Source organism: Caloenas nicobarica, chromosome 2, assembly GCF_036013445.1.
Source record: "Caloenas nicobarica isolate bCalNic1 chromosome 2, bCalNic1.hap1, whole genome shotgun sequence".
Lineage (NCBI taxonomy): Eukaryota > Metazoa > Chordata > Aves > Columbiformes > Columbidae > Caloenas > Caloenas nicobarica.
This window is the reverse complement of record NC_088246.1, coordinates 112,978,517-113,004,148: the sequence shown is the minus strand read 5'-3', so window position 1 is coordinate 113,004,148 and position 25,632 is coordinate 112,978,517. Positions and strand designations below refer to the sequence as shown.

At 39.9% G+C, this 25,632-nt stretch overlaps 1 protein-coding gene across 6 annotated transcripts in view; it reads right to left on the bottom strand.

The window, feature by feature from the left end:
* Nucleotides 1–6,180: 6,180 nt before the first annotated feature.
* The window catches only part of EPB41L3 (erythrocyte membrane protein band 4.1 like 3), a 102,043-nt gene continuing 82,591 nt past the window's right edge, over nucleotides 6,181–25,632 (bottom strand). For 2 of the 6 annotated variants that reach the window (XM_065630151.1, XM_065630153.1), the window contains exons 13-20: nucleotides 19,430–19,621; nucleotides 15,889–15,963; nucleotides 12,350–12,724; nucleotides 11,182–11,313; nucleotides 10,663–10,761; nucleotides 9,494–9,574; nucleotides 9,113–9,229; nucleotides 6,181–7,855 (exon numbers count right to left, since the gene is read on the bottom strand). In XM_065630151.1, the coding sequence (XP_065486223.1) occupies nucleotides 9,119–9,229; nucleotides 9,494–9,574; nucleotides 10,663–10,761; nucleotides 11,182–11,313; nucleotides 12,350–12,724; nucleotides 15,889–15,963; nucleotides 19,430–19,621 (1,065 nt within the window). In that variant the 3' untranslated portion in view covers nucleotides 6,181–7,855; nucleotides 9,113–9,118. Of the gene's footprint in view, nucleotides 7,856–9,112; nucleotides 9,230–9,493; nucleotides 9,575–10,662; nucleotides 10,762–11,181; nucleotides 11,314–12,349; nucleotides 12,725–13,246; nucleotides 13,370–13,902; nucleotides 14,632–15,374; nucleotides 15,477–15,888; nucleotides 15,964–19,429; nucleotides 19,622–20,101; nucleotides 20,168–20,335; nucleotides 20,372–22,510; nucleotides 22,565–25,632 lie in introns of all 6 variants that reach the window. The other 4 variants (XM_065630154.1, XM_065630156.1, XM_065630150.1 and 1 more) reach the window with 3 other exon arrangements.

The following is a 25,632-nucleotide window of genomic DNA, read 5'->3' as shown; positions in this document are numbered from 1 at the left end:
TGGACCAGAAAAAATGAAAGGGCCAAGTGTCAATGTGAGAGAGAATGGTTGGATGCTGAAAGGGATCAGATGATGGCTGAAGAGGGAGAAAGTGGCTATAAAAAAAAATCAAAGAGAGTATTGCTTGATAAAAAGAGTCATGGGAAAGACAGCAGTGAAAAGAAGAATGAACCAAGGCTGAAATTTGAAGAGCGATATGAAAGCAAAAAAATATGCACTTAAGGGTTGGATGTATTTCCATTGTAGGAGTGGAAGTTATTAAGGATGAGTGGGGAAGACTACAGGACAGAGAGAATTAGCAAGACTTTAAAGGAGGTTGATAAGTAGGATAGGATGTAATGGTAGAATGAATGGAAAAAGAAGCAGCAGATACAGTCTGCCCAAAAGCCAGGAGAGAAGTTGGAAAGGAGAGAACATGCAGAAGAGAGGGGCCTGATGGATCAAACACAGATGGGTTAAGTTGGAAAATATAAAAGAAAGCAAGAAGGGACAAAGATAATTTAAAATAACTGTGAAGTGGTGGGATAAGACACAGTTACAGGCTGTCTTCCCAGAGTTTGCAGAAGCTTCCTTGTCACAGGACCAACTCATGAAGATATTCAAGACAGTCCTTTATTTCTGTGACAGTAGGCCACATGTTGCAGTGTTTTCATGTCACATGACTTTAAAGGCTGATATGAAAAAAGGTTTTTGTACCGACATATTGCATCTGATTGCAGGAAAAGAATAATTTTGCGACCTCTCAATCACCAGATGGCATTTTGGATGGAAAACCAAACCAAACCAAAATCCATTGTTTAATGCATATTCAAGGACAATTTCATAGTAATACTGTTAGAAAAAATAATGTTCTGTGGGAATGTGTGTGTGTATATGTACTTGTCCAGTAGCCTGGAACTTAGGAGCTCTAAGGATGAGTTGACTGTCAACACTTCTGTGACTATATAACAAGATTCATATTTCTCTAAGTTTTATATGGATTGGAGATTGGACTAAAGGAATATAAATGCATTTAGAAGCCTTCATATGCCAAATCCATCAATGGAGTTCAGCCAAAAAAACAATGTCTGCAAAACAACCTCGTAAATCCGTCAAGGAAGGACATCTGTGCTAGTAGCACTCTTGATTTAAGGAAGGAGTGAGCATTGTATTAGCTGTACTCTTCTTACTGGAAGAGGCTTTGAAGGTTTCTTAATGATTTGCTTTTGTACCTTCAGATATATTGCTTTCATTTTTTTCTTTGCTTGGTTGTATGATTTATGATATGCCCTTCCCAAAACCTTTAATGTGTTTTGTCTAATATTGTATCTTTTATGCTACAGTCACTCAGGATTATCCACCAAAGAACACATGCCCAGCACTTCAAAGCAACATGTGCACTGCAAGGCGGGACTCGTGTGGGAATACGCCGCTCTGGGTTGCAATACAAGCAGCTCCAAAGCTCCCCACGTTCTGGGATTTGTGTTTTGCAGTTCAGGTTAGTTTACATTGTAACCCAAGATTTTGTTGCGTGCAGAAGAGCCATGGTGCACCTCACCACCAAAGCAGATGGCAAAGATGCTTCTAGAAAATGAAGAAGCAATTCCTAGTAAACACTGGACAAAAAGAAACAGGTATTGATGGTTCTTATTGAAGTTCTGTACTGGAGAAAACAGAGCCGATACACTGTACAGATAAAAATCAAATGTGTTTAAAAATGAAAATAATTTGTAGTGTCAGTACTTTGTTTGTTTGTTTGTTTTCCCTCTATGTAATTTTAAACATTCTCAAAGACAGGCCATTAATCCTACTTACAGTGAGTGATGGTCATTTCAATTGCAAGAGTGAGGTCATTGATTTATGGAGCTTATAGCTCCATTTGGGAGCATCAGAAAAAGGAAGAGACGTGACTGATATTTTTTAAAATCTCCTGCTAACAGGTCTTTACAGCAGCCATCAGTTCTAGCTGAGAAACAGGACTTCTCTTGAATGTGAGACAGAAATAAGGGTGGAGGAGTGAATCAAATGTCATAAACTAGAGTAACTTAGACTATGAACAAGGCCTAACAGTATTTCCAAGGTAATAGAATAATCTGGTTTCAGATAATGAATACAGTAATTTGTGAAAAACATAGAATCATATAATAGTTTGGATCACAGAATCACAGAATCACAGAATGTCGGGGATTGGAAGGGACCTCAAAAGATCATCTAGTCCAATCCCCCTGCTGGAGCAGGAACACCCAGATGAGGTTACACAGGAAGGCGTCCAGGCAGGTTTTGAATGTCTCCAGAGAAGGAGACTCCACAACCTCCCTGAGCAGCCTGTTCCAGCGTTCCGTCACCCTCACTGAGAATAAGTTTCTTCTCAAATTTAAGTGGAACCTCTTGTGTTCCAGCTTGAACCCATTACGCCTTGTCTTACTGTTGGTTGTCACCGAGAAGAGCCTGGCTCCATCCTCATGACACCCACCCTTTATATATTTTTAAACATTAATGAGGTCACCCCTCAGTCTCCTCCAAGCTAAAGAGACCCAGCTCCCTCAGCCTTTCCTCATAAGGGAGATGCTCCACTCCCTTAATCATCTTTGTGGCCCTGCGCTGGACTCTCTCCAGCAGTTCCCTGTCCTTCTTGAACTGAGGGGCCCAGAACTGGACACAATATTCCAGATGTGGTCTCACCAGGGCAGAGTAGAGGGGAAGGAGAACCTCTCTTGACCTACTAACCACCCCCCTTCTAATACACCCCAGGATGCCATTGGCCTTCTTGGCCACGAGGGCACAGTGCTGGCTCATGGTCATCATGCTGTCCACCAGGACCCCCAGGTCCCTTTCCCCTACACTGCTCTCTAATAGGTCATTCCCCAACCTATACTGGAACCTGGGGTCATTCCTGCCCAGGTGTAAGACTCTACATTTTCCCTTGTTATATTTCATTAAATTTTTCCCCACCCAACTCTCCAGCCTGTCCAGATCTCGCTGGATGGCAGCACAGCTTTCTGGCGTGTCAGCCACTCCTCCCAGCTTGGTGTCATCAGCAAACTTGCTGATAGTACACTCAATTCCCTCATCCAAGTCGTTGATGAATATACTGAATAATACTGGTCCCAGTACTGATCCTTGAGGAACTCCACTAGATACAGGCCTCCAACCAGACTCCACCCCATTGACCACAACTCTCTGGCTTCTTTCCTTCAGCCAGTTTGAGGTCCTTCAAAGGTCATCAGGAATATGCCTCATTTTTTATTTAAACCTAAATCCCTATTTGCGACAGACCTATATGATGGATAACTTGTGTCTTTTTAAGTGCATGATCAAATTTTTATTAGGAAAGCTGCACTCTGTGTTGCTCTAAGGGAACCCAGACCAGCCATGGCCAACCTCTTCCCTGATGTGGCATAACATTAATGACAAAAGATACAGCAAACCATCGTTTGCAGTGTAAGACTGATAGCACCTCTGAAATCTATAGATTTAAGAAAAGTGCTTCATTTCCTCTTTCTTTAAAAAAGTGTGCAAAACAGTGTTTCTCATATTAATCCGTTAATCCACCTACTGTCATCTCATAGTCCATCCATAGCACCTCAAACCACCACTATACCTTGGGATCTATAGAGGACTTCAGGAGGTCCAGTTCAGCTCCTGTTGTCACAGGAAGCACTTTTCAAGTTCACCAAGCCCCAGATCCTGTTTGACAGGACTCTCGTCTTACTCCACTTGATGGAGAGTGTGTTTGGTGACATTTAATTAGCACATAGTCATAAAAAACCATCAACACTTGAAGCCTGTAACTACAGATAGTGGGTGTCAGGAGCAAAAGAAATTGCAAAGGCATCTCAAGAGATTAGATCAGGAGAGTCAACTGAAGGAGGTTCAGTACCAACAGAAAATACTTGAAAACATGTACCTGCTTCTTTACGTAATGGAGGGGAAGGGAAAGAAAAGAATGTAGCAACTGTTCTTAATTTTCTCTCATTATCTAATGTTACCCTTTTATGTACTTCAGTGGATGTAAGACTTGGGAATAGCAAATTACCCAGTTAAGGGTTTTCCTTGAAGTTAACAATACAGAAGAGCTGAGATGAATTTTCAAAACAGTCAACTGTAGTTTGGAATACACGTAACTTGAAAAAACACCACTTTCTTCTTAATGCTTTGTAATAGCTAAAGTGAAATGAAAATCAGGTTACCTTTGGTAATAGTTTGAACCGTGTTCCTTAGAGACATTTTCTTGTGTAGGGTCTCTGAGTGTATGGTAACTAACAATATAAAATGATGCCAGTCAGTTTGATTGAACAGGATTTTGTTTGAGCAGTACAGTTAAGAGTATATCATATGTGCTGCTAGTGTGTTCAACAAACATAAAAAAAAAAAAATATTGCAATGTATCTTAGCATTACCTCAGGCACGTTGCAAACTTTTAATAGACTAGACTAGGAAAAATAACTAAAAATTAAGGTTTGATTCCTAGCTCTGCAGAACCTGAACCATTATTGCTCCCATATAAAAAAGGGGAACAGATTTCTTTACCTCACTCTTATTACCTGCAAAGAGTGAAGATGTAAAGTTGAAGCTTGTAATGGGCCTTTTGATCTTAACCGAAAGAACTATTTTGGGTTAAGGCAAAAAATCTGCTGTGAGATTTGTTAAAGCTCAGGGTGTTTGCCAAATGGAAGCCTATTTATTTGCCATGAGGAACTATTTGTACAGAACTACAAATTTCAGCAGATATAAATTGTCGTACAGGTGAGCCATACAGCTCATGTTGTCATGAGGCTTATCAGCTGCCTAAATCTGCTCTAGGAAGAAATAAGATGAAGCTGTTAAACCCTTGCTTTGATCTAATATCTCGATTTACAGGCCCATTAAAATTTTTCTGAGCTGCTTGAACACAGAACACCATTATTTGCCATTTGTGATGGGACAGCCTTAAAAAACTTCAGCGGGATAAATGTTAAGTGATTCCAAACAGGCTTAAAAATGCCACGGCAATGTATTAAGTCTTTCTGTATCTGTAATGGTCACAATTGCTGTGATTGCTTGCTATGCCCAATCTTGCCTAGTGTGCAAAGCCCTGTCTGGCCATTTTGGTCCCTTACCTTAATGGTGAAGAGCAGCCAGGTCTCACGGGCCGAAGCTGCGGCTCCAGTTCTACCAAGTGAGGCTGTCTCCTGTACTGGTGTCTGTGTTCATAATGGTGCTTTCAAAAAACATAGTATTTGATTGTTTGTTTTCTAAGCTGTTTTACGTTGAGAAGCTGGACAAAGACCAACAATAAATGAGAAGAGACGGAGACAAAAGATGGTTGGTAGAAACAGGCAGGTGTTCTTTATTTCATGTGGCACAGCATTAGGCAGACAACCCAAGAAACAGTTTCTAACAAAAACCAAAGCTATCACTTCCAGGAACCATCCCCCAAACAAGGGTCTACTGCCAACAGTGGCACCAAGATGTCCTTGCCTGTCCACTCTCATCTCCTCATAGTTTGCACACGCTTAGGCTGTATCTTAGCAGTGAGCGTCCTAAGGAGACTAACTTCTTACGATACAATATCTTTAAGCAGCGTACATACTGTGCAGTATCACCATAGTACAATCTCCTCAAGCCATGCTAAAATATAACACTAACTCTGGAGAGAAGGCTGTGCAGTCGCCTTGCATCTCTCTGAGGTAATACAATGCTGTTTCTTAGCTGACAACATGAGGGGCACCTGAAGGAAGATCAATATGGCTTCAGAGTCTATTTTTAAACTCTTGATGCAGTAGTGAGGACCTGGCATGACATCTGCTGAGACACAGGGCGAGTACCTCCTCCATCCCTGGATACTGCCAGGTGCTGGCAGCACCAGGGAGCTGAGCCTACTGTCACTGAGAGGGCAGAGAACAGAGGTGCTCTTGGACCAGGAGGAGGAAGAGAAGTCCATCAAAGATCACAACAGGCTGTAATCTTTGCATTAGTCATGAGGCGAGCGGTAAGCAAGGACGGTAGGAAGGGGAGTTACATGGTTAACACTCTGGATTAAAGGCATGAAGAATGGGTGGTGGAAGGATGACATTTTGGAGACCAAGGGCAAAGCTTTAAAAGCCTTGGGATATTACTTTTAATTATTATCTACAGGTTATTCTCTCTATATATACTATTTTTCTTTCTAAATTAAGAAAATAAAAATTTATTAACAAGTCACCAGGTCAAATCCTGCTCTCCACTGAAGCCAAATCCATTGACTTCAATGTGAGGGAGCCCTGTGTAAACAATGAAGGGCAAATTTGGCCCTTTATGTCCTGAAAAGTCTGCTTGTACCCATTTCTTTCAATCCTGCAAGGAAATACAGATTGAACAGTGAAGTAATTGTTAGGAATTTCTCTTGAACTACCAGGGGAGTGTCAACGAGATGTGGCAAAGTAGAAAAAAAAGGAACAGATAAGTCCTGCTTCAAAGAGAATTTTTTCCATGTTTCAGAGCAAAGAGAGTGGATCTGGATCAAGCACTACTGGCTTTTACTTTATAAGCAACCATTAAATCCTTCATGTAGCTTCGGTGAAATTGTACACAGCCAGAGAAAGCAGAAGGAACCAAATACTCCTTTTCCTTTGCCAACATCATTTGCCCAAAGGTGAACACTGTCATCATCCCTTCGGATGCTCCGCTAACTCCAACTGTCTGTACAGTGCAAGCTCAGCCGCTGAAGACAAAATGTGTCTACTCTGCAGATGAGTAAAACCTGTGGTGTCTTACAAATGTTAACTTAATGTTTTGATTATTAGAAAACACTAGGTGCTTTTAGACACAGAACAATACAATTTTGGATGCATTTACCACTTTTATTTCACTATGCAGAAACATACATTCACCATGTGTTGTGATGCAGCTGACAGTGTAATGGACGCTATCCCTTCAGTGGGTATTATAGCTGGACACTAACGAGTTTTCAGTGGATGTTCTGTACAGGTTAAGGCTTGACTCTGAACTAGATAGTAAATGCTGACCAGATTCTCAAACAGATGTTTTTTTCTTTGTTTCCTTTGAGAACAAAAGGGAAATCAATAGAAAACCATCACGGTTATTTCAGATTAATAATTTTCTAATGCTGAAAACTAAGTAAAATACAGAATTTTTTTTCTCCAAAATAACTACATATAATTTACAAGGTTAGGATCTGTGAAGGGTGACTGGAAGCTGACTCTGAACAACGCTGACAAAAATCTTTAAAGTTAGTATACTAAAATCATTACTACCTCATAAGGTATTCAGTCAGGTATACAAAGCACACTTTGTAAGCATTTACATATTTTGATAAGAGTAAAGATTCATCATCGTTTATCAGGCAGTAATAAAACCAGATCAAACAAATATAAGATTCAAGTTGTTTACTGAATAAACTGTGTTATTGGCACATCTAATGTGTGGTAAAACATTATACACAGTACCTATACAGCTTCTAGCATTTTGGGGGTAATCTTCATTTACAATATCCGTAAACAAAAGGCTTGCCACCTAACAGATTTTAATTTGTTTAGACTTTCATAAACTGTGAAAGGCATGAACTGTTTATGTGTTACATGAGATCACTGTTTATATTGTTTATGAACGTGCAGGTATAGCTGAAAACTTAGACATTTTAAGAAAATTAAAAATGCTGCTTCTCTGTAATTTTATCGTTGCTTCATGCAATATTGTTTAACTGCTGCTGATTCAGATTGCTTTCTATGGGAAGGTATCTCTGCCAGTTTCTTTATTAACAGTCAAGATCAATTCTTCTGTACTGAAATTTTCCATAGACAGATACAAGTCAGTCAGGTTGGAACTGAGACTCCGTATGGGCTCTCGTATTCCTACTGGTGTGCATGTCTGGATTCATACGCCAACTAGGTCATTCCTGCAGGAAAGAGAACTGAGTTAATTATTTGAACCAACTACTCTCTTGCAAAGGCGATTTTGTCAATTTGTTCGTGTAACAAAAGCTATTTGAAAACAGCATCATCCCAGTATAAGCGACTTGGCCCAAATCCAAAGTCCTCTGATGCCGATGGAAAGAATTAGTGACATCAATAGACTTTTAAGGAAGCCACAATTAGTTGTCTCTGAAACAATTAGCAGAATACCACAAGAATCATGGCTACTCACTCCTCAGTGACTGGTTCCATCTTCCAAATAAATAACTTACCGAAATTCCAATTTTTTTTTTTTTTATGGTCTGTATATCCAAAAGCAGGTGAGCAAAAGAGCTTCAAAAGGTGCTGTGCATCATACTCTGTAACTTACACCAAATTCTAAGGAATTTATATTGTTTTAAGAATAAAAGGCTGCTATCGATTTAAATAAATCAGAAAAGCAGCTTTTTTTTCCCCCCTTCTGCATATAGCATTCAAAGCAATTTGTGCAATGGTGCTGGCATTAACGGCTTTTGCAGAGCAGGTTAGTATGCATGACATGTTTTCACACACAGAATAAATATCATAGTATTAAGACATCTGTTTAGCCAGCCGCAATTGGAGAGCATGCCTTTACGGAAAAAAAGCTTCACACAAGAAAAGCTGCATTATCATCTCATTCTGATAAACAATGCTGCTTTAAAACATAAAATGTTCTTTCAGGGACAAGCCAAGACATCCAAATACTGACACATTAATTCACTGGGTTTAAACAAAAAATCAAAAGCAAGTTGGACCATATCTTTGCAAGTTGGGAATTAAAGCTTAATTTGTAACATATCTGCACGGCACATTAATAAAGCAGTTGTTGGTTTTTCCATTGGTGTTTTTAAATGAAACGCATACCTTTAAGAACAAATTGGTTTTGTTCTTAAATGACATAAAAGCAGACAACAGATTTTTTTTTACTTCAGAATTAGAAAATTAGACTATACCAAAGCATGGACAATGAGGACTTTTCAAAGAGCCAACAAAAACAAATGAGCAGTTTCTCTTTCTCCAGCTGGCACCATTAAATGAAGAAAGATGTTTAGAGCCGAATGTGGTTTACATTCATATACCAGAACTGATAACCAGCACAAATGCAACTTGCAAATGCCAGTGAGAGAAAGCAAAGGGTTAGAGGTGAATTATGGTAGGAAAACAACTCTTGCAACATGCCAGCCCAGTAAATGCCTAGGAAAATCATCCAGTCCTCTTACCTGTGGTCAATCCTCTCCATCTTCTGGTGTGATTTCTGTCTCTTTATGTACCACTACTTTGGTCACTGACATGTCAGGGTGCTGCTCTTTGGCTTCTTTAATTGCCTGAGCCAGCGCCTATCCCAAGGAAACCACAGAAGGGCAAAAACAAAAAGGAGGTGGAACATGCATGGTCAGTAGCAAGGTGGAGAGATTCATGAGATATTACACAATTTACAAATGAGGAAAATGATTAAAATATGAAATATACCATCACTGATTTAACTACTAATCCAGTTTTATTTAAGGCATGCTGGTATGAATAGTATCTTTTAAAGCAATGTTTGGAAATGTTCTCTTTGCCAGTTTTCAGGGTAGCCCTTAGCAGTTTATAGATTTTACCTGATCATGATCAATATCTGCATCTCCTGTGATGACTATTCGTTTTTCAATTCTTGTCTCTGAGATGCCTCCTTTCACAGTCTAAATGGGAGGGACAAATGCATGTCAGTAACTTACTTTAAAGAGTGCTGCTGCTCATCCAGAGAATGATCACTGCAGGAACCCAGACGTGACTGAACTACCTCAAACAGCACACACAGAGGGGACAACCCTGAACTGCAACCAGAGCAACTCTAAAGTTGGCCTGCTCTGAATGGACTAGATGACCTCCAGAGGTCTTCCCAACACAGATTATTTTATGATTCTAATCAACCTGTATACATGTCAGGAGATATGTTTCTATGTAAAAAATGGCAGGTATTTACAGTAAATTCATCCCATGAAGAAAAGAATGAACATACAGACAGCCCATATTAATACCTAGTTAAGTCCAACTGCAGGCTTCAGAAGGACATACAGTACAATAGCTCCTCTACTGAAGGGTGAATTTCACTGCAGAAAGATGAAATTCTGTCCTCAATGAATATTGGAAGAAGAGATGTCATGGCACTAACAAGTTTCTGCTTAGGAACTGTTATTTAGATGGTGTCTTGGAACTTGGAAGACTCGACATTGTTTGTTTGCGCAGCCATACACTTTCTGTCTGGTTATGGGCAAGTTCCTTAGGGTACCACCCAGCAACGCCACCGCAGCCTCTCAGCCGACGGCTTGTCCTGTTATGACTACGTGATACAGATTTACTATGTACTTTCAACACTGTGCAGGAATAAAAGCTCAGGACTCAAAGGCAGTATAGTCATGCCAAGGGAGTCTCATGCTCAGGCAAATTATTGCTTCTTGGCTACCACATGATGCCAATGTGGCCACACTGCTTCCAGTTCCAGACAGTGTTTGCAGCTAACTCAAGTGTTCTGCACAGCAATGTTTTGTCCTTGCATAGACATACCCTAAGGGTTTGTGACTCTCAGGACTCTCATCAAGTCCTTGGTTGAGCATTAATGAAGCCAGTATAGCCAAAGACAGGTGAATGAAGACAGGTGCCTAGAATAGACAGGATTTTGTCCAGGGAATATAAGTGTGTGTCTACATTTTAAAGTACATAATAGAACTGAAGTTAAGAAAACATACACCCTTGTGAAAAAAACCTTCCCTGTTTTCTGAGGACTCACTTTGGTGATGTGTGTGGTGGTTGTAGTGCTAGTAGTTTCAGATGTGATAGTTTGCGCACTCATCAATACACCTGGTTCTGAGTCAGCACCACAATCCACCTAGGGAACCAAAAGAGAAAAACAATCATCAAAAACATGCTCCTGAGCACAGGGAGGTGATAATGGGACTGGCTGAACTTCCCTATTTCTACTGTTCTTCATATCTAATAGTAGGGAAATAACTGCTATTGGGGTGATCATGAGTGAGTACTTCATGTGGAGACTCCTCTTTGCTGCTGTGATTCTGTGGAAGGACAGATGAGAAGCTGAGGCTTTGAAATCTGTAGTGTTCTTGAAAGGCCAGGACATGAGGGTCACCCTCAGGTAAGCTGCACTTGCGTACATCTTCCTCATGCTAATATTTAGTACTTGAACAGCTTAGAATGGTTTACACTAAGGCATACACTAAAAATGGGTGAAGAAATATGTGTTCCTTAAGGCCATGTTAAATTAGACCCTGGCTTTTGCAGAATTTCTTACCTGAGAAGACTCATATGTAATGGTTTTTGTTTCTGTATGGACTACTGGCACTTCCTTTGTGGAAATTTCAAGGTTTTCCCCATCAGTAGAAACAGTACTGAAACTGATAGTCTCGGTCTTCACAAGCGGTGACTGTGTGAACAAAAAAAAGGAATTTAAACATTTAGCAAGGCTTACAGATTTCTCAGAATATTTTTTTTATCTTGGGAAAGGAGGAGGAACAACTAAAAAGCGCATCTAAAAAAAAAAAGAGAAAATTCTCTTGATTATAGTGGTACATAAATGTACATAATGCTAGCAACATTTAGCACTATCCTGGATTTCATGAAAACAAACTTTAGAAAAGATGTAAACACTACAAAAGGCAATGGGCACAATCTGAAACACAAGAAGCTCTCTCTGAACAGTAGGAAACACCTTTTTCCTGTGAGGACGATTGAGCACTGGCAAAGTTTGCCCAAGGATGTTGTGCAGGCTCCATCTTTGGAAGATATCTGAAAGCCATCTGGACATGGCCCTGGGCACCTGGCTCTGGGTAATTCTGCTTGAGCAGGGGGTTGGACCAGATGACCTCCAGAGGTCCCTTCCAATGTCAGCTGTTCTGGGATTATACATCTTCTTAAAATGACAAGAGAACGAATGCTACTCAGGCTTAGTCTTCCATTCAGCTCTCAGAAAAAAATAACAAGGTTCTTTTTAACCCCTCCACAAACCAGTCCTTGAAACGCTGGTAATGGGGCTAAGATAAGGAACCTGTGGTGTTTAAGACACAGTATATTTATTTACAACTGTACCAAGCATGGAAAAAACAATATATTTTCTGGTTTTGAGGTGAACTTTGCCAATTTTGATAGACTTTTCCAAAGAGAATACTTGATGAATCCTTGTTATCCGTTGCATAACATGCCACTGAATTAAGCGTTTCTCTGTAGCATGAAAAGTGCTTTTAAGTAAAATAGGCCTTTCATTTTGCCAATAATGGAAACCAGCAACAAGCCTTGAAGGTGCCATACAAGGAGGAATTAAGAGGAGAAAAAACCTGCCTGCTGTAAAGGTGCAATCGTACAAGCTTGGTACACTTCGCTTTCCATGACAAGAATTAGCTTAGTCCGCTACTGCCTACATTTCACACTTCAGCACAGACATGACCGATTTAACAATGGGTTACCTCGAAATGAGATTTTCTTTCCAAAGACCCTGGAAGGTGGACTGTCGTACTGTGCTCCTCCACTTGCTCACATGAAGAAGCAGCACCAGCAACAACTCCTTGTTTGGTCAGGGCTTTCTGAGCCTCCTCCCTTTTCTCCTCCTTCGCCCCCTCAGTCCCAGCAGAGCCATCCTTCCCTTTCACACCAGCAGCCCCTGCATCCAGCGCAAGTGCGGCCGCTTTAGCAGGATCCCCGCTCGCCTGCACGCTCGGCCCGTGTCTCTCCTCGATAACCACAGTCTCCTGTACAACCTTCTTCACTGTATCCTGGTGCGGGTGACCTGCTTGCTTCATTTCACTGGAAGTTATCTCCTGAGATGTCGTCGTATCTATTCTCTGCAGGGAAAGAGAAAAAAAAAACCAAAAACATCAGTGTCAGAAGCAGACAATACTACTTACAACAGCTCCTCAGCTTAATGTTCTGTGAACATAAATTAAAAAAAAAATGGGCATTACATTTTGCCAATTTATGTCTCTCACATTGTATGGATTTTCACTCTCAGGACATTTTCACAATAGAAGAAATGAAAACCAAAGCAAGAATCACAATTTTTAGAAGCAAAGAAAAACTCCACAGTGTTTTTCTCATTGGTATTTTGTGTGAGTTTTATAAAGGCAAAATACAGCACCCTGCAAAATGACCAAAATAAAGTGAAATGAGAGAAATCCCTGCGCTTTTTAAAAAATTTTTCTTTTCAGTGAAGTTTCTATTGTGGTCTATTGTAGCAAAGGAAAAGGCACACCAACACATGCACTAGTTATATAGGTTCCAAGTTATGCATAAAATCAGGAAACAAAAAAAAATCAAAAGTAATCAGCGTGCAGTTATAACGTCGATGGAGGGAATCAAACGGCCACCTGAGCCCAGCTCTGTGAAGTAGAAGTAACCCCTCCTATGAACTCAGTCGGTTTTCTGGCAGACTCTATTAAACTGAAGATATCTGAACCATCCAAAGTTTTTTCACCGGTGGACTGTTTAGTCTAAATAGACAAAGAAATGTAGAGTCATACACAGAAGAAAGGCAGACCCCCATGCACAGACAAATTAATTGCCAAAACTGGAGACATAGACAGAGGAAAGGGAGAGAAGGTTGCGGGGGCGCAGAGAGGTTAGAAACAGGAAAATAATGGGAAAATAAATCAGAGCAAATTCATAATGGCTGTAGTAAGCAACAGTTACAAAGCATAGTTGTTAGCGTTGGCATTTTGCTGGTTCAAGCAAACCTTTTTTTTTTTTTTTTTCTTTTATCAATAAGCCACAGCAGCAATACTACTTTTCAGTAACATGGATCTTTAAATAAACTAGGAAGGTTGAAAGCCTTATATAATGTCTGCTTCAGACTGTGGGACGGATTCAAAGTATGAGGGGAAAAAAAAAATAAGCTGGGTTGGCTGCTGTCAACATAAAGCCAGGCAGCGAGAGGACTGAAAGGCAGGGTGGTGTGAAGGGATTGCCTAAAAGAAGTCATGCTTTAATCTTTAAACCATGGCACAAAGTCAAAGCCACTTGTTACCACTACTTTTGACGTGGACGACTCGGTAACATAGTGAGCAGTAGCAATGGTAAATGGCTGTCCTCTGGAATATCTCCACTCAGACAGGCTCTTATCTCTCCGGGCAAATGCCCCTGCTTTTGCAGCTTCACTGCCAAGGTGTTTTTCTGCTTTGCCAAGCTGCAAGCTTCCCAGTGTACCATGTAACTGCAAATCCTTGTCCATCTTTAGTGTCTTTTTCAAACTTTCCTCTTCAGGACTTTGCAACTGAGATTCTGCTTCTTTTATAGGTGTCAGAGAGTCGGACAGCTTTCTTTTTGTGCTCTGCACGTCGGATCCCAGCCTGGCTTTCTCATCAGTGACAGGCTCAAGGATTTCATACTCAGCCACTACAGGAATGATTTTCAGAGATTCTTGCACTTCCCTTTCCATTTTTTGCAAAGCTTCTACTGAAGGCTGTACTGCTTTCTCGCCCTCTTTAGCTTTACTTGTCATGGTTACAATTTTCCCAGATACAGTATCATAGGACTTTCCTAGGGTGAACATTTTCTGCTTATTCTCCTCTTTGGGTTGTATTTCACTTTCCAAGTCCTCAAAGCTCTGCATTAGAATGGTACTGGATTTTAACATCTCAGGTGGAAAGGTAGATTTACTGCTCACAGTCACTACTTTGTATGCCAGATTTTTTTTCGATTCACCATCAACTACCTCAGAGGGTATTTTGTCTATAATAACCCAATCCTCAGTGCCCTATATTTGAGATATAAAAGCTAAATTAGAATATCTGAAGGTTTATCTGTACTTCAGGAGCACTAAAGTATGAAGACTTTTAAGAAATCAATGCTGGCTCTCGTGAAAGCATATGATAACTTTTACCATTGTACCTTTTAGAGCAGTTATCAAACTACTAAACTGAATCGCCTTAGGCAAAATATGATTTCTTTGCATATTCCCTCCCCTTAGAGGCCCATATAACGTGGACACAAAAAATTACTTTTGCCACACTATTTCTGTATTAATTTGAAGCAAAACAGAATTTTAGCACATCATTTAAAATGATTATTGGAATCATCCTGAGGTTAAAAATCATGTATCACAATGGTTCATAATGCTGCTGTCAAAAACAAATTGCAAAAATAGGGAAAATAAGCCCATTCAACCATTCCCCACATGTCACAAACACACTGTTGATGAGGTTTTAGAATAGTATGTATTTGTATGTAGCTGTAGCCTGCAATGAATTTGTTTTCATTAGAATAACATCAGCCCCCTTCAGCATTGTTTAAATTGAGTAGTACAACATAGTAAATGCCATACTGCTAAAGACACTGAACTGAACTCAATGCTCTATCTTTTTTCCTCCTTATGCAAATATGCTATGTGATTTGCTTTGACTATGCAATCAGCATCCACATATTTGACCTTAAGACTGTAACATTTGTATTTTAACTAAGCAAATGTGGTAGTTTAAAATTGAATGAATTAAAAATAACCTCTAGGGATGATGGGATACTTTTCTGGATAATGATTTGATGAGAAGTAACCAAAGTGCCAGCAGATTCTCCTTCCTGCAGCTTCTTCTCTATCACACTTGGCTAATAGAAAAACCAATAAGAATAGAAAGTTCACCATCACTCAGCATAACCTGAATTCACTTGACAGTATAAAGGAAATGCATTCTAATGACAGAAGTGCTGCATTCACCATAATATTCTCAGTGATGTTTATGCTGGAAATGCATGCATAACTGCAAACGACATCCACAAACCGTGCTGTGCAAGTAGATTTCTAACTAGTAGAGAACTCAGTCTCTATTAAGAAGCCATAAGCTTTGGAGAGGACTCATTCCTCAGAATTTGGCCCTGAGATTACATCTTTCTCTGGAACTTACGAAATTATATTAAAACCAAAACAAAATAGAAAAGTGGTTTGGAAAGGAAAAAATGTAATAAAATAATAAATCATTGCCAGCTGACTGCATTTCAAGAAAGTATTGTTTGTTTTTACCTGCATTTCAAGGAATGTAGTACCTCCCTTCTGCAAAAATATGAGTTTTTCTGATTTTTCTCTTTCTTCTTTGGTCTAATGTCAGGGGAATAAATGGTTTTAGTAAATGGAGGGTATAAAGACCACTATACTTTACAATAGCTCATCATATTTCTCTAATCTACAAATTATTGATTGCATGGTAAATTAGAAAACAGAATTAAACAGAATAATTTTACAGCAAAGAGGTTTCCAATAAGAAGTGAAATCAGTGTCACTCCGTGACAAATGCAGACATGAGTATATTGTTCGCATAGCAGGAGAACCACTAAATCGAATAACACCTGGGCATGGACACACTGTGTTCATTTTCTCTTATATTATTCATCTGACTGTGTCTGGTGCCAACTTCCATGGCTTTCATCAATATTCTAGAACAGGTCCCCACACCTTCACCCTGTCTTCAGCTCTTTCCTGAGTTTGCAGCCTTCCCTGCTGAAGCAGGCAGAAGACATTCCCTGCAAACATTTCAGCTCTTCTCTTCTTCTTACAGGTGCAAGAGGTCTCAGAGTCTTTTTCTGATGCAGGAAGCTAACCATTGCTATATCATCGCTATAGTGTGACACCAAAATCCTCCTCACTGTTACCCCATCTGTGCCTTCCTGATGCTGTGAAAATGGTAAGAGTATCTCTGCAACTTGACCAATGGGGAAAAGTTTTAAATGTTGGATTGGTAAGACTCAATTTTCCTAAGCCTTTTGAGCCCACCTTCTGGGCTGGCCACCTTTTTCATTTGGTTAGAGCAAGTCAGGCCCTGCAGAGCAAAGTAGGTTTCTTGCCAAACCCTTTCTACCCAGTTCAATGGCCGGTGTCCTCATCAGACATGCCGATGGAAGTACTATGACTGGCATGATAATAGGGTACTGTTTTAAAGATATATACTACATGTACTCAAGAAGAAAGGTACACATTGAAAGGTAGATACAAAGCTAGAAACTAGAGAGGGAGAAACGATTAATCTACCTGACTGCAATGAGTTGCTTAACTTCTTTATTTCTAAAGTGCTGGTTTATTCCAATCCAGATTAGACTAGACACTGGCAGGGAGTTTGTTAATACTATGGCTTTCATGTTCTGTAGCTATCTGGCCATCATTATGGCAGATATTTAAAACTATATTTTTTATAACTAAAGAAAACAAAGTATTTCCCCTACTATTGTAAGAAACCAACTGATGATGATATGGGCTTGAAGTCAAACTGACCGAACACACACAGGCGCCAAGTGCTCAAAGCATGTATTTTGAAAAGGCAACTTTTCCCTTTCTGTTCTTGTTTTATTATACTAAAGAGTTACAGGTAAGAGCACTGAACACATTTTTTGAAGTGGATATTCTGAGTTAAACGTGACTTCTTTGACTAGAAGCAGCTACTACATAGCCCAGTTCTGCATGCTCTCTATCCTGACTGTCTCTGAAGTTCTTAGTAGACATCAGGGTGCTGATTTTGACCCATACATGACTTCATTTTTTCCCTAACAAACTCCTCTCTCAGCCGGACATGTGAACTTAAACCATCCCAGTTAGTGGGACCAAGAAGGATGGTCAGATGTTATCTACAGCAGGGGTCCTTTACTGCCAGAAGACACCTCAGAGTTAGGCTCTGATAGCTAAATTCCATTCACATTTTTCCACAGAAACACCTTCATTTGGATGAGATTTGGTGGGACAGCTGTAGCTTACTTAAATGCACATAAGGTATAGTGTCTGGACACTGCTTTTGAGCAAGTCCTTTTCTTTTAGTAAGAGAAGTTACCAGATAAGGATATCTCTTGCTCTTTTCCTTTCCAAATGAATGGCTAAATTCAGATGTGTTTCTTCATGGTGAAGCCTATATAACTGTGTAATGTTTTGCTACTGCTTGTGCATTTTAATTTAAAATTGTTATTAAATATTTGAAGTAATAAAGACACGTAATAAAGTGAGGGGTTTATAAGTTTCTTTCACTTGCATTCCTCTGATTCAGGCTCAGCTAGCCAGCCACTCCCTATTCAACAGTTCCTTACATCTTTAAAATGTTAATTGCATTCAGTTTATTACACTTATTATACACACTTTATTACAATTTTAAGAAAGTAAACCCATACTTTTAACTACAACCAAACATGGTTGTAGGATCTCTTACGATTCCTGAAGAAGGAAGGCAGTAGGAACAACATTAAGACTCCTCAGTGCTCCCTCCAAAAGGTAAACTTTGGGCACCGAGTCTCCTTTTTAGATATTTTAATCCAACCTGATGGCATCTCTAATGCATATCTGATGCCTGTATCACCCACAGGTTAGGTGGGTATAATGTGAGAGAAGAGGACGTGGAGCCTTTTTCTTGGCAACATCCCTTTCCCTAAGAGGAGAAGCTGAGAAGTTCTATCTGCTTCCAGGGATTCCTTTCCTCAGAGAGCTGCGGATCAGCTATGCCAACCTCTAAGGTGGGAAAGAAAGCAGAAGATTCTTTCAAATTATACTTTCCATCCCATTTTTTCTGAGTTCCTTACAACATTACATCAGTGCTGGGGGGATAGAGGCAAATTTTGTGACCATTTATTGGTCTGTAATGCTAAAAACAAGTGGTGATCATAAAGATTGTTCCGGCAGAGAAACAAACCAGATATACATCCAAAATAGAATAAAAAGATTAATCTTCCTACAGACCACACGAGCATATTTCTTTTTGCTGCACTGGATTTAAATCAAGACTCTCTCCTTTTTTTGAAGATCTATGTATTTTATGGCAACACAAATGTTACATTGTTACCTCTACATCTCACTACCTACCCACAAACTAAATAAAAGGAAGCTTTTTATTTGGCGCGTTCCTTGTAAACACTTCGAGACTGCACAGCAAGCAAGATTTTTTTCATGCATGCACAATGCATTAAAATGCACACGCTTAGCAATCTGCAGTGGGTCTTCAATGAAACAGTATCCAGCAAACTGCAGCAGTCATCGGTTCCCCTATGGCACTGGCCAAGCAGATCTAGTTATTATCATTATTTCGTTCTCGTCTTCAAAGATGGAGAGAGTTCTGCCCCCTTTGCTCTGTATTTTCTTGTCAGGCTTGGTACCGTACCCCCAGTCTGTCCTATTACACTGCCGCTCCCAACCCGTCACCATTATTTAAAGTTTCTTTCCATCACCTTCACAGTTTCTCTCACACATGGCTGGACTTCCTCAAGCTCACCGAACCTGTAAGGGAGGCTGCACTTCGCATCCTCAAAGAGACCCAATTCTGCCACGTGGCTTACAGCGAAGTTCGTACTCCAACTATATATATATATATATATATATATATATATATATGTGTATATATATATGTATATATACACATACACATAAAAGGTATCTGTTATTCCTTGCATGTTTGCTGCTAGAGCCTGAGTCCTGAGAAAAAGGGAGCACCTGCAAGCGGGGAATGGCCTCTAATTACGGCCTCTAAACGTACTGAGAGCTATTATAAGTAAAATCGAATAAGACAAATACGTAATGAAGCCTTTCAGCTCTCGCTGACCTCTTCAGGCACTAGTGGTTCAATCATAGGAGCTTCCTCCTGCCTTGCTGCAAGCCGAACGGGAGATGTGGAAAGCCTCTTCTCCCACTCATTAGACACAGCCGTTTCTGTGGAGGTTTCCAAGAAGGTGCGTTTCAGCTCGCTTATATTGGTCTGATGTTTCATCAGATCTTCCTGGGTTTTGTCTAGGTCCTGGACAGTTTTAAAAGAATAGAGCAATTTGTAATACATCCTAAGCTGACCAAATTTTAGAGCCAAAACACACAACTTTGTTAGTAAGGAGGGAAGGAACATCTCAGGGAGCCGGGCAGCACAGCACTAACACAACACTCTGTGAAAATGTGGCATTTTGAAAGATAACAGCATAGCATATCTCATACAAGTGAATTTAAATGTACCCTTAAAGAGCTTCACCGTATTGCTATGATTTACACCTGATAAAGAGGCTTCGAACAAACATACATATGCGCGTGGACGCACACACACATACGTGCACGCATATATATATTTATAGTACAAGTTAGAGGAGTCATCATAATCTGAGAAAAAAAAATCTATTTAATTTATTAGCAAGTGGGAATACACAGTTCATGCATCATAGTGCAGATTCACAGTTTACCACTAAAACTAACACACATGTACAGACATGCACTGGTATATACCAATACCAACCTCTAACATAAGATTACTATGTTTGACATACACATTTTCACCCTGTATTCGCTTAATCAGACTATTCTGAAAGAAGTGAAAAAGAAAGGGAAAGGTAAGGGACACAGTATTGAAAGGATACAAAATGCTGTTTCTACACATTTCTTCACAGAGAACCGACAATAACATGCTGAGAGAGGTGAACACCTCCAACATTGGTACTTGAGCAACACCTGGACCTTTCTTTTCTGTTACCTGTGCCTTTAGATCTCCGTCCTCCTCTTGATCCGACTGCCAGCATGAGAAAGATTGGAAAACAACACCTTACACATGCGTATGACCAAAGGCTTTACAAAAACTGGTGAGAGGAACACGCTAGGTTAAAATCACATTTTCTCTACGTTAAGGGCTTAAGGAAAAGGACTAGACCCACTGGTTGACTTTGCATGTTCTCCTAACTCAGAGCAAGCCTCCTCTTTTCAGACTTGTTTATTGTGAGTGAAACAATATTAAACATTTTCCAAGTAACATTGGGGCGCTCCACATTCATAGATCTCTATTTAGGGAGCAGGAGTTGGACCTTCTCACTGGGATCATGGCTGATTTAGGACCGAATGGGAATGGTAAATTCTTTGGAAGTCTGTAAACCCAGAGTTTAAACACCTCCTGGGCCACAGGCTGAGCTTTGTATTAACTCACCATGGGTAAACAACCCGCAACACTTTCTACAGAATGCAGCACATTTTATTTGCTAAGAATGTTATTTCCCTAACCTCAGATGTTTTCTGTATTTATATAATTTTATTCCATATTTTGACTGTATGTATTCTTTCAGGATCTATCTGCAGAGGTGATCTTCTGGAATTGCCACATTTCAGCTCAAATTCACTTCACCTCACATCTTTGAAAGCAATTCAATATGGACTGCCAAAGCAGCCCAGTTTCCGAGGGCTGAATTTTCGGATGGCAAGTATACCACATATTTTGAAAGTCAGGTATCCAGAAGGATAACTAAGGTTCACAAAATATTCTCCCCTAAAATAAGGATGGAGGATAGGGAGATTAACATGCATTTTTGATTAATAAACTGAACATTTTAAATGTCATGGGTTTAGGATTATGTTTTACTTTCTGTATAGCTCAAGGCCTGAAGCCATACGGTGCAAGAGGCACTTGAAAGCATTTTGTACTCTGGATTCACCTCAACAGATTTTATGTTATTGCTCCATTTGGATTCTTTTAATGCTTGTGCCAATATTTTATTGTTAATTTTTCATATAGTCCCAATTAGTCAAATGACTCATGGGAAAATCTTTACCTGTTGACAACTTTATAACTCAGCTCAAATCTATCCTATTTACAGCTGAGACTGAATTGCCCTGATAAATCATACAGAGAATTCTTCCTTGACAATAATTTTAACAGTCTGAAATATTAATGAGATCCTACTTAAAACCTACAGTAGTGTTTGTGGTAAGACCCTGTCTTCTAGCAGATGTCAGGCCAAATTCAGCTCATATTTGCAGCTACAACCATATTAATTATGAAAGCATTATATGCACTTCAGTGGAGTCACATAGGGTTGAATTTGCCTGCACGGTCTTTATACTATGTTGTGCAAATGAGGCTTCTCAGTGCAGAGAAAATATAACAGCGCCTCCTTTGAAAACAATACCTGGACTACCGGTGGCAATATGTGAAGAAGACATGTGAAATTACATTCAAGGAAAATCTTAGATGTTTAAAATCTGGAAATACCTTTATTCAGAAATTTTGAAAACTGCTTTTTACTGTTTTTTCCCCTCTCTCTCTCTCAAGGGCTGCAGATTACAAGAGCAAACAAGCCAACTGAACAACCTGGGGGACAGTTTGGCAAGCACGACCATCCCAGGTGGGCAGCGTTGGTGTGGGGGACAGTGCCACCACCTTGTGATCTGCACAGCACATGGGCCTTGCAGCTTCCAAACCCAACACAGACACAGGAGGAACCCGCAGGGAGCACCAAAAACTCAACTCCCCCAGCAAAGCTCTGGCACTCACATCCACACACAGGTACAGGTGTGGAGGGGGATCCCTGTGGATGGTGGGAAGATGTGCCAGGGGAGGTTCAGGTTGGATATTAAGAAAAGGTTCTTCACCCAGAGGGTGGTGGGGTGCTGGAACAGGCTCCCCAGGGAGGCAGGCATGGCCCCAAGCCTGACAGTATTTGAGAAGAGACTGGGCAACGCCCTCAGACACATGGTGTGAATTTAGGGCCTGTCCTATGCAGGGACGGGAGTTGGACTCGATCCTTGTGGGTCCCTTCCAGCTCAGGACATTCTGTGATCCCAAACTGCTGCAGAGGACACGTGGTTTGGCGCTCAGGGTGGGGAAGAGACGAGGCAAAGCGCTCTCCCCCTGCCAGAGTTGCGTGCGGGAGACTGTACAAACCTCGGTGGCAGTGGTCTCACCATCAGCTGCGGTATCCGTCTGCTCACTGTCAGTCTATTTGGTGAGACAAGTAACCGGGTCCCCAGAGGAAGGCAGGAATAAAGAATAAACCCAGCTCATCAGTACACGCGGCTCACACGGGGAGCTGTTTAAATTCAAACATCCCTGCGAACTGCATTAGCATTGCTTTTCAAACCACGCACAAGTCAAAGAAGCAAAATAAAAATGCTATATTAGTAAACAGAACAGACTCAGAGGAAGACTCGAGGCGTACTGTACACAGTATGTGGCTTTACTGGAACAAATTTATAAGCCAAACAAAACATTACTGGAAAAGTGTTATTTGAATAGCAGATTTTTTTCTTAAGAAAGCCAGGTGGCTTTAAAAAAAAACTGGTGAAAAAAAAAAAGCGAACATTTTTCTAAACAAACTTTTCCTCCCATAATACTTTTTTAAAAGAAAATTATTGACCAAATTTTCATTATAGTCAATATAGCTTAATGTGGTATTTGACTTTTTATCTGGAGGGGGAAAAGATAATTAAAAAAAAAGGCTACTTTAACAGTCACCTGACTTTCAGCCCCTCATTTGTACAGAAGTTGTTCTTGTTTCCACATTTATACACCATGAGGCTGTCTGCATTACCAAGGAATTCAAATAACCATACCCCCAGCCCATCTACTGTCTGTCTGTGGAGTAATGGTAAGGCTCAGATCCCACTTGGTTCCAATAAAGAACAGCTGATATTGTTGATGATAGTAAAAGAAAGAAAATCACCATTAAAAGAATCAAAAATACTTCTCATTCCATTTAAGAATATGAATGAAAGCAAGATAAAAATAAAAGTAACTCCCCCCACCCAAAACACTTACTAGGTACAAGTGATAAAAATGAAACAAAGCACAGCATTACACCGACTGATCTATCCCTGCTTTGCTCGACACTTTGAAGAACATTTCAGTGGAGAACACAAGTGTCTAGATTTAATAAACAGAGTTGAGCGTATCTTACTATAGGCTGAGAAGAGAACTCATATGACTATTTTTGACATTATTGAAGCTTATGGAGAACTAGTAAGTAAAGAAAGTGCTTCCTATTGCCCCAAATTGGCATATCTAAGTTGTTTTAACACTAGCAAAAGCTCTGGTTTAGATTAGAGATTTTCTGTGGTCCTTATATAATCTAAAGTAATCCAGGCAGGTAATTTAAAACTAAGACAATACATCTCATCCACAAATCACATCAGTATGAAACAAGAGAAAAAAACAACCTACTGGTGGATGAAGTATTAATATCAGTCTTAACTTAAAATTTGCTATCTTTGTTCATTTTCTGATGACTGCAATGTTACATAAAACTGCTTTTTGGATCTTTTTTTCATTGCTTTGTTCTCTATCATTCCTTGCTTTGAATAATTTGTATTGCTTGTATGACAGGCAGGAAATAAGTAGGTATTTTGGACTATTTGGTAAGTGCATGAATGCAAGTTATATGCAATTTTTCAAGTGATAACCACTGGCTAAACAAACTGCTTTTATTTTAAAATGAAACTGTAATGTCAAAATCGTCTATTTAGCTGGTCAACTTTCACTAAAGTGTTAGAAAATTGTTTCTTTACTAAGGAAGAATCTCACATCTTCATAATATTGTAGGCAATTGTAGAGGTATGGCAATATTTAAAAAATCTATGCACTGTCACTCCTATTTAAAAAAAAAAGGAGATAATGAATATAGGCATTTAAAAGGAATTAAAATATTTGTGTCAAGGCACTGTAACACATGAGTCTGGCACATAAGATTCATTTAAGAACTTGAAGTTAGGAACATTGGGGAAAAAAGAAATCAATAGAAATATTAGCTGCTAAGGTATGAACACAGAAGCTAATGAAATCTAAGGAAGACATTCTGCCTCTGACTGCACAGACGGCCTCCAGACGGACTGATCAAGGGAGAAGGGAGCTTAGCAAGGTATGAGATTGGATCAGGATACTGGCTGCAGCCTTCTGCATCACTGTGTGCAATCTTTTCTGACTGGGGGAAAAACAAGGTTGGTATTTCTTCCACCATAACATCAGCGAAATCCTAAATAAGGCGTAAAATTCGCTTTATTGCAACATACGTGTCTGCTAATAGGCCAATCAACAGCCATGGAGTCCAAGTCAGCATTGCTGAGTTACTTGCAAGAAAGATCTGGGCTTATTGCAGAGCAGCGAGTGGCGAATTGAGACTCAGCAAGGCAGGTTTCCTCTTGGGAGGAGAGTGAGGAAGGTTGGGCTCAACCCCAGGATGGGCTGCGCTGGATGTCAGGCAGCTGCCGGGCAAGGGACGGAGCGGGAAGGGAAGGCAGCTCTCTCCTGAGATGCTGCCGCTGCTCCTCCTCTAACTTGCCATCATAATTGCTGTGATTTGTTTTGCCAACGTAATGCAGACATGCCCAAGTTTAAAACATACTCACTTTCATGCAGTATTTTGAACAAGAAATACCCCCTGGATTAGGCACAAGTCTGTGTTGTCTGCCAGGAAGCACTGCCAGAATAATCACCTTCATAAAAGAGCAACACTAAAAAGCCTATTTTATATGTTTTTATGCTCAATAATTCCTACCTTTACTAATGAAAAGAAGTGCTCATTTCTGGAAGAGGAACAGACCAATGTATTACATAAACACAGCCTCATTATTGCCTCTGGAGCTGGCACTGCATTGATGCTGTTATTGCTATTAGATTAATCCAAGTGCAGAGCTAATGCAAATTGAGATCTAAATGCTATCTCAAAATGAGGACACAAAATGAGACAGCAACATTTTGGATGCCTTTTATCAGAAATTGCACATTATTATTTAGTTGTTAGGCATCACAGAGCCAAAAGCATCTAAAGACAATGTTTTTACAAGATAAATTGATGTGACTTTTGGCTTTCCATATAAAGGAAATGAAATCCTGCACCAAGTCTTACAAAATCAACAGCGGCATATTACACAAATGTTTAGATGCACAAGCTGGTTTATTGAAGACAACTCCTGAAATGGCATCCACAAGTGGCCAAAATGTCTTTTTACAAACTGCCAACTGGTCTGTGATTATCTGATCTGTTATGGTGGGGTTTTTTGTTTGTTCGGTTG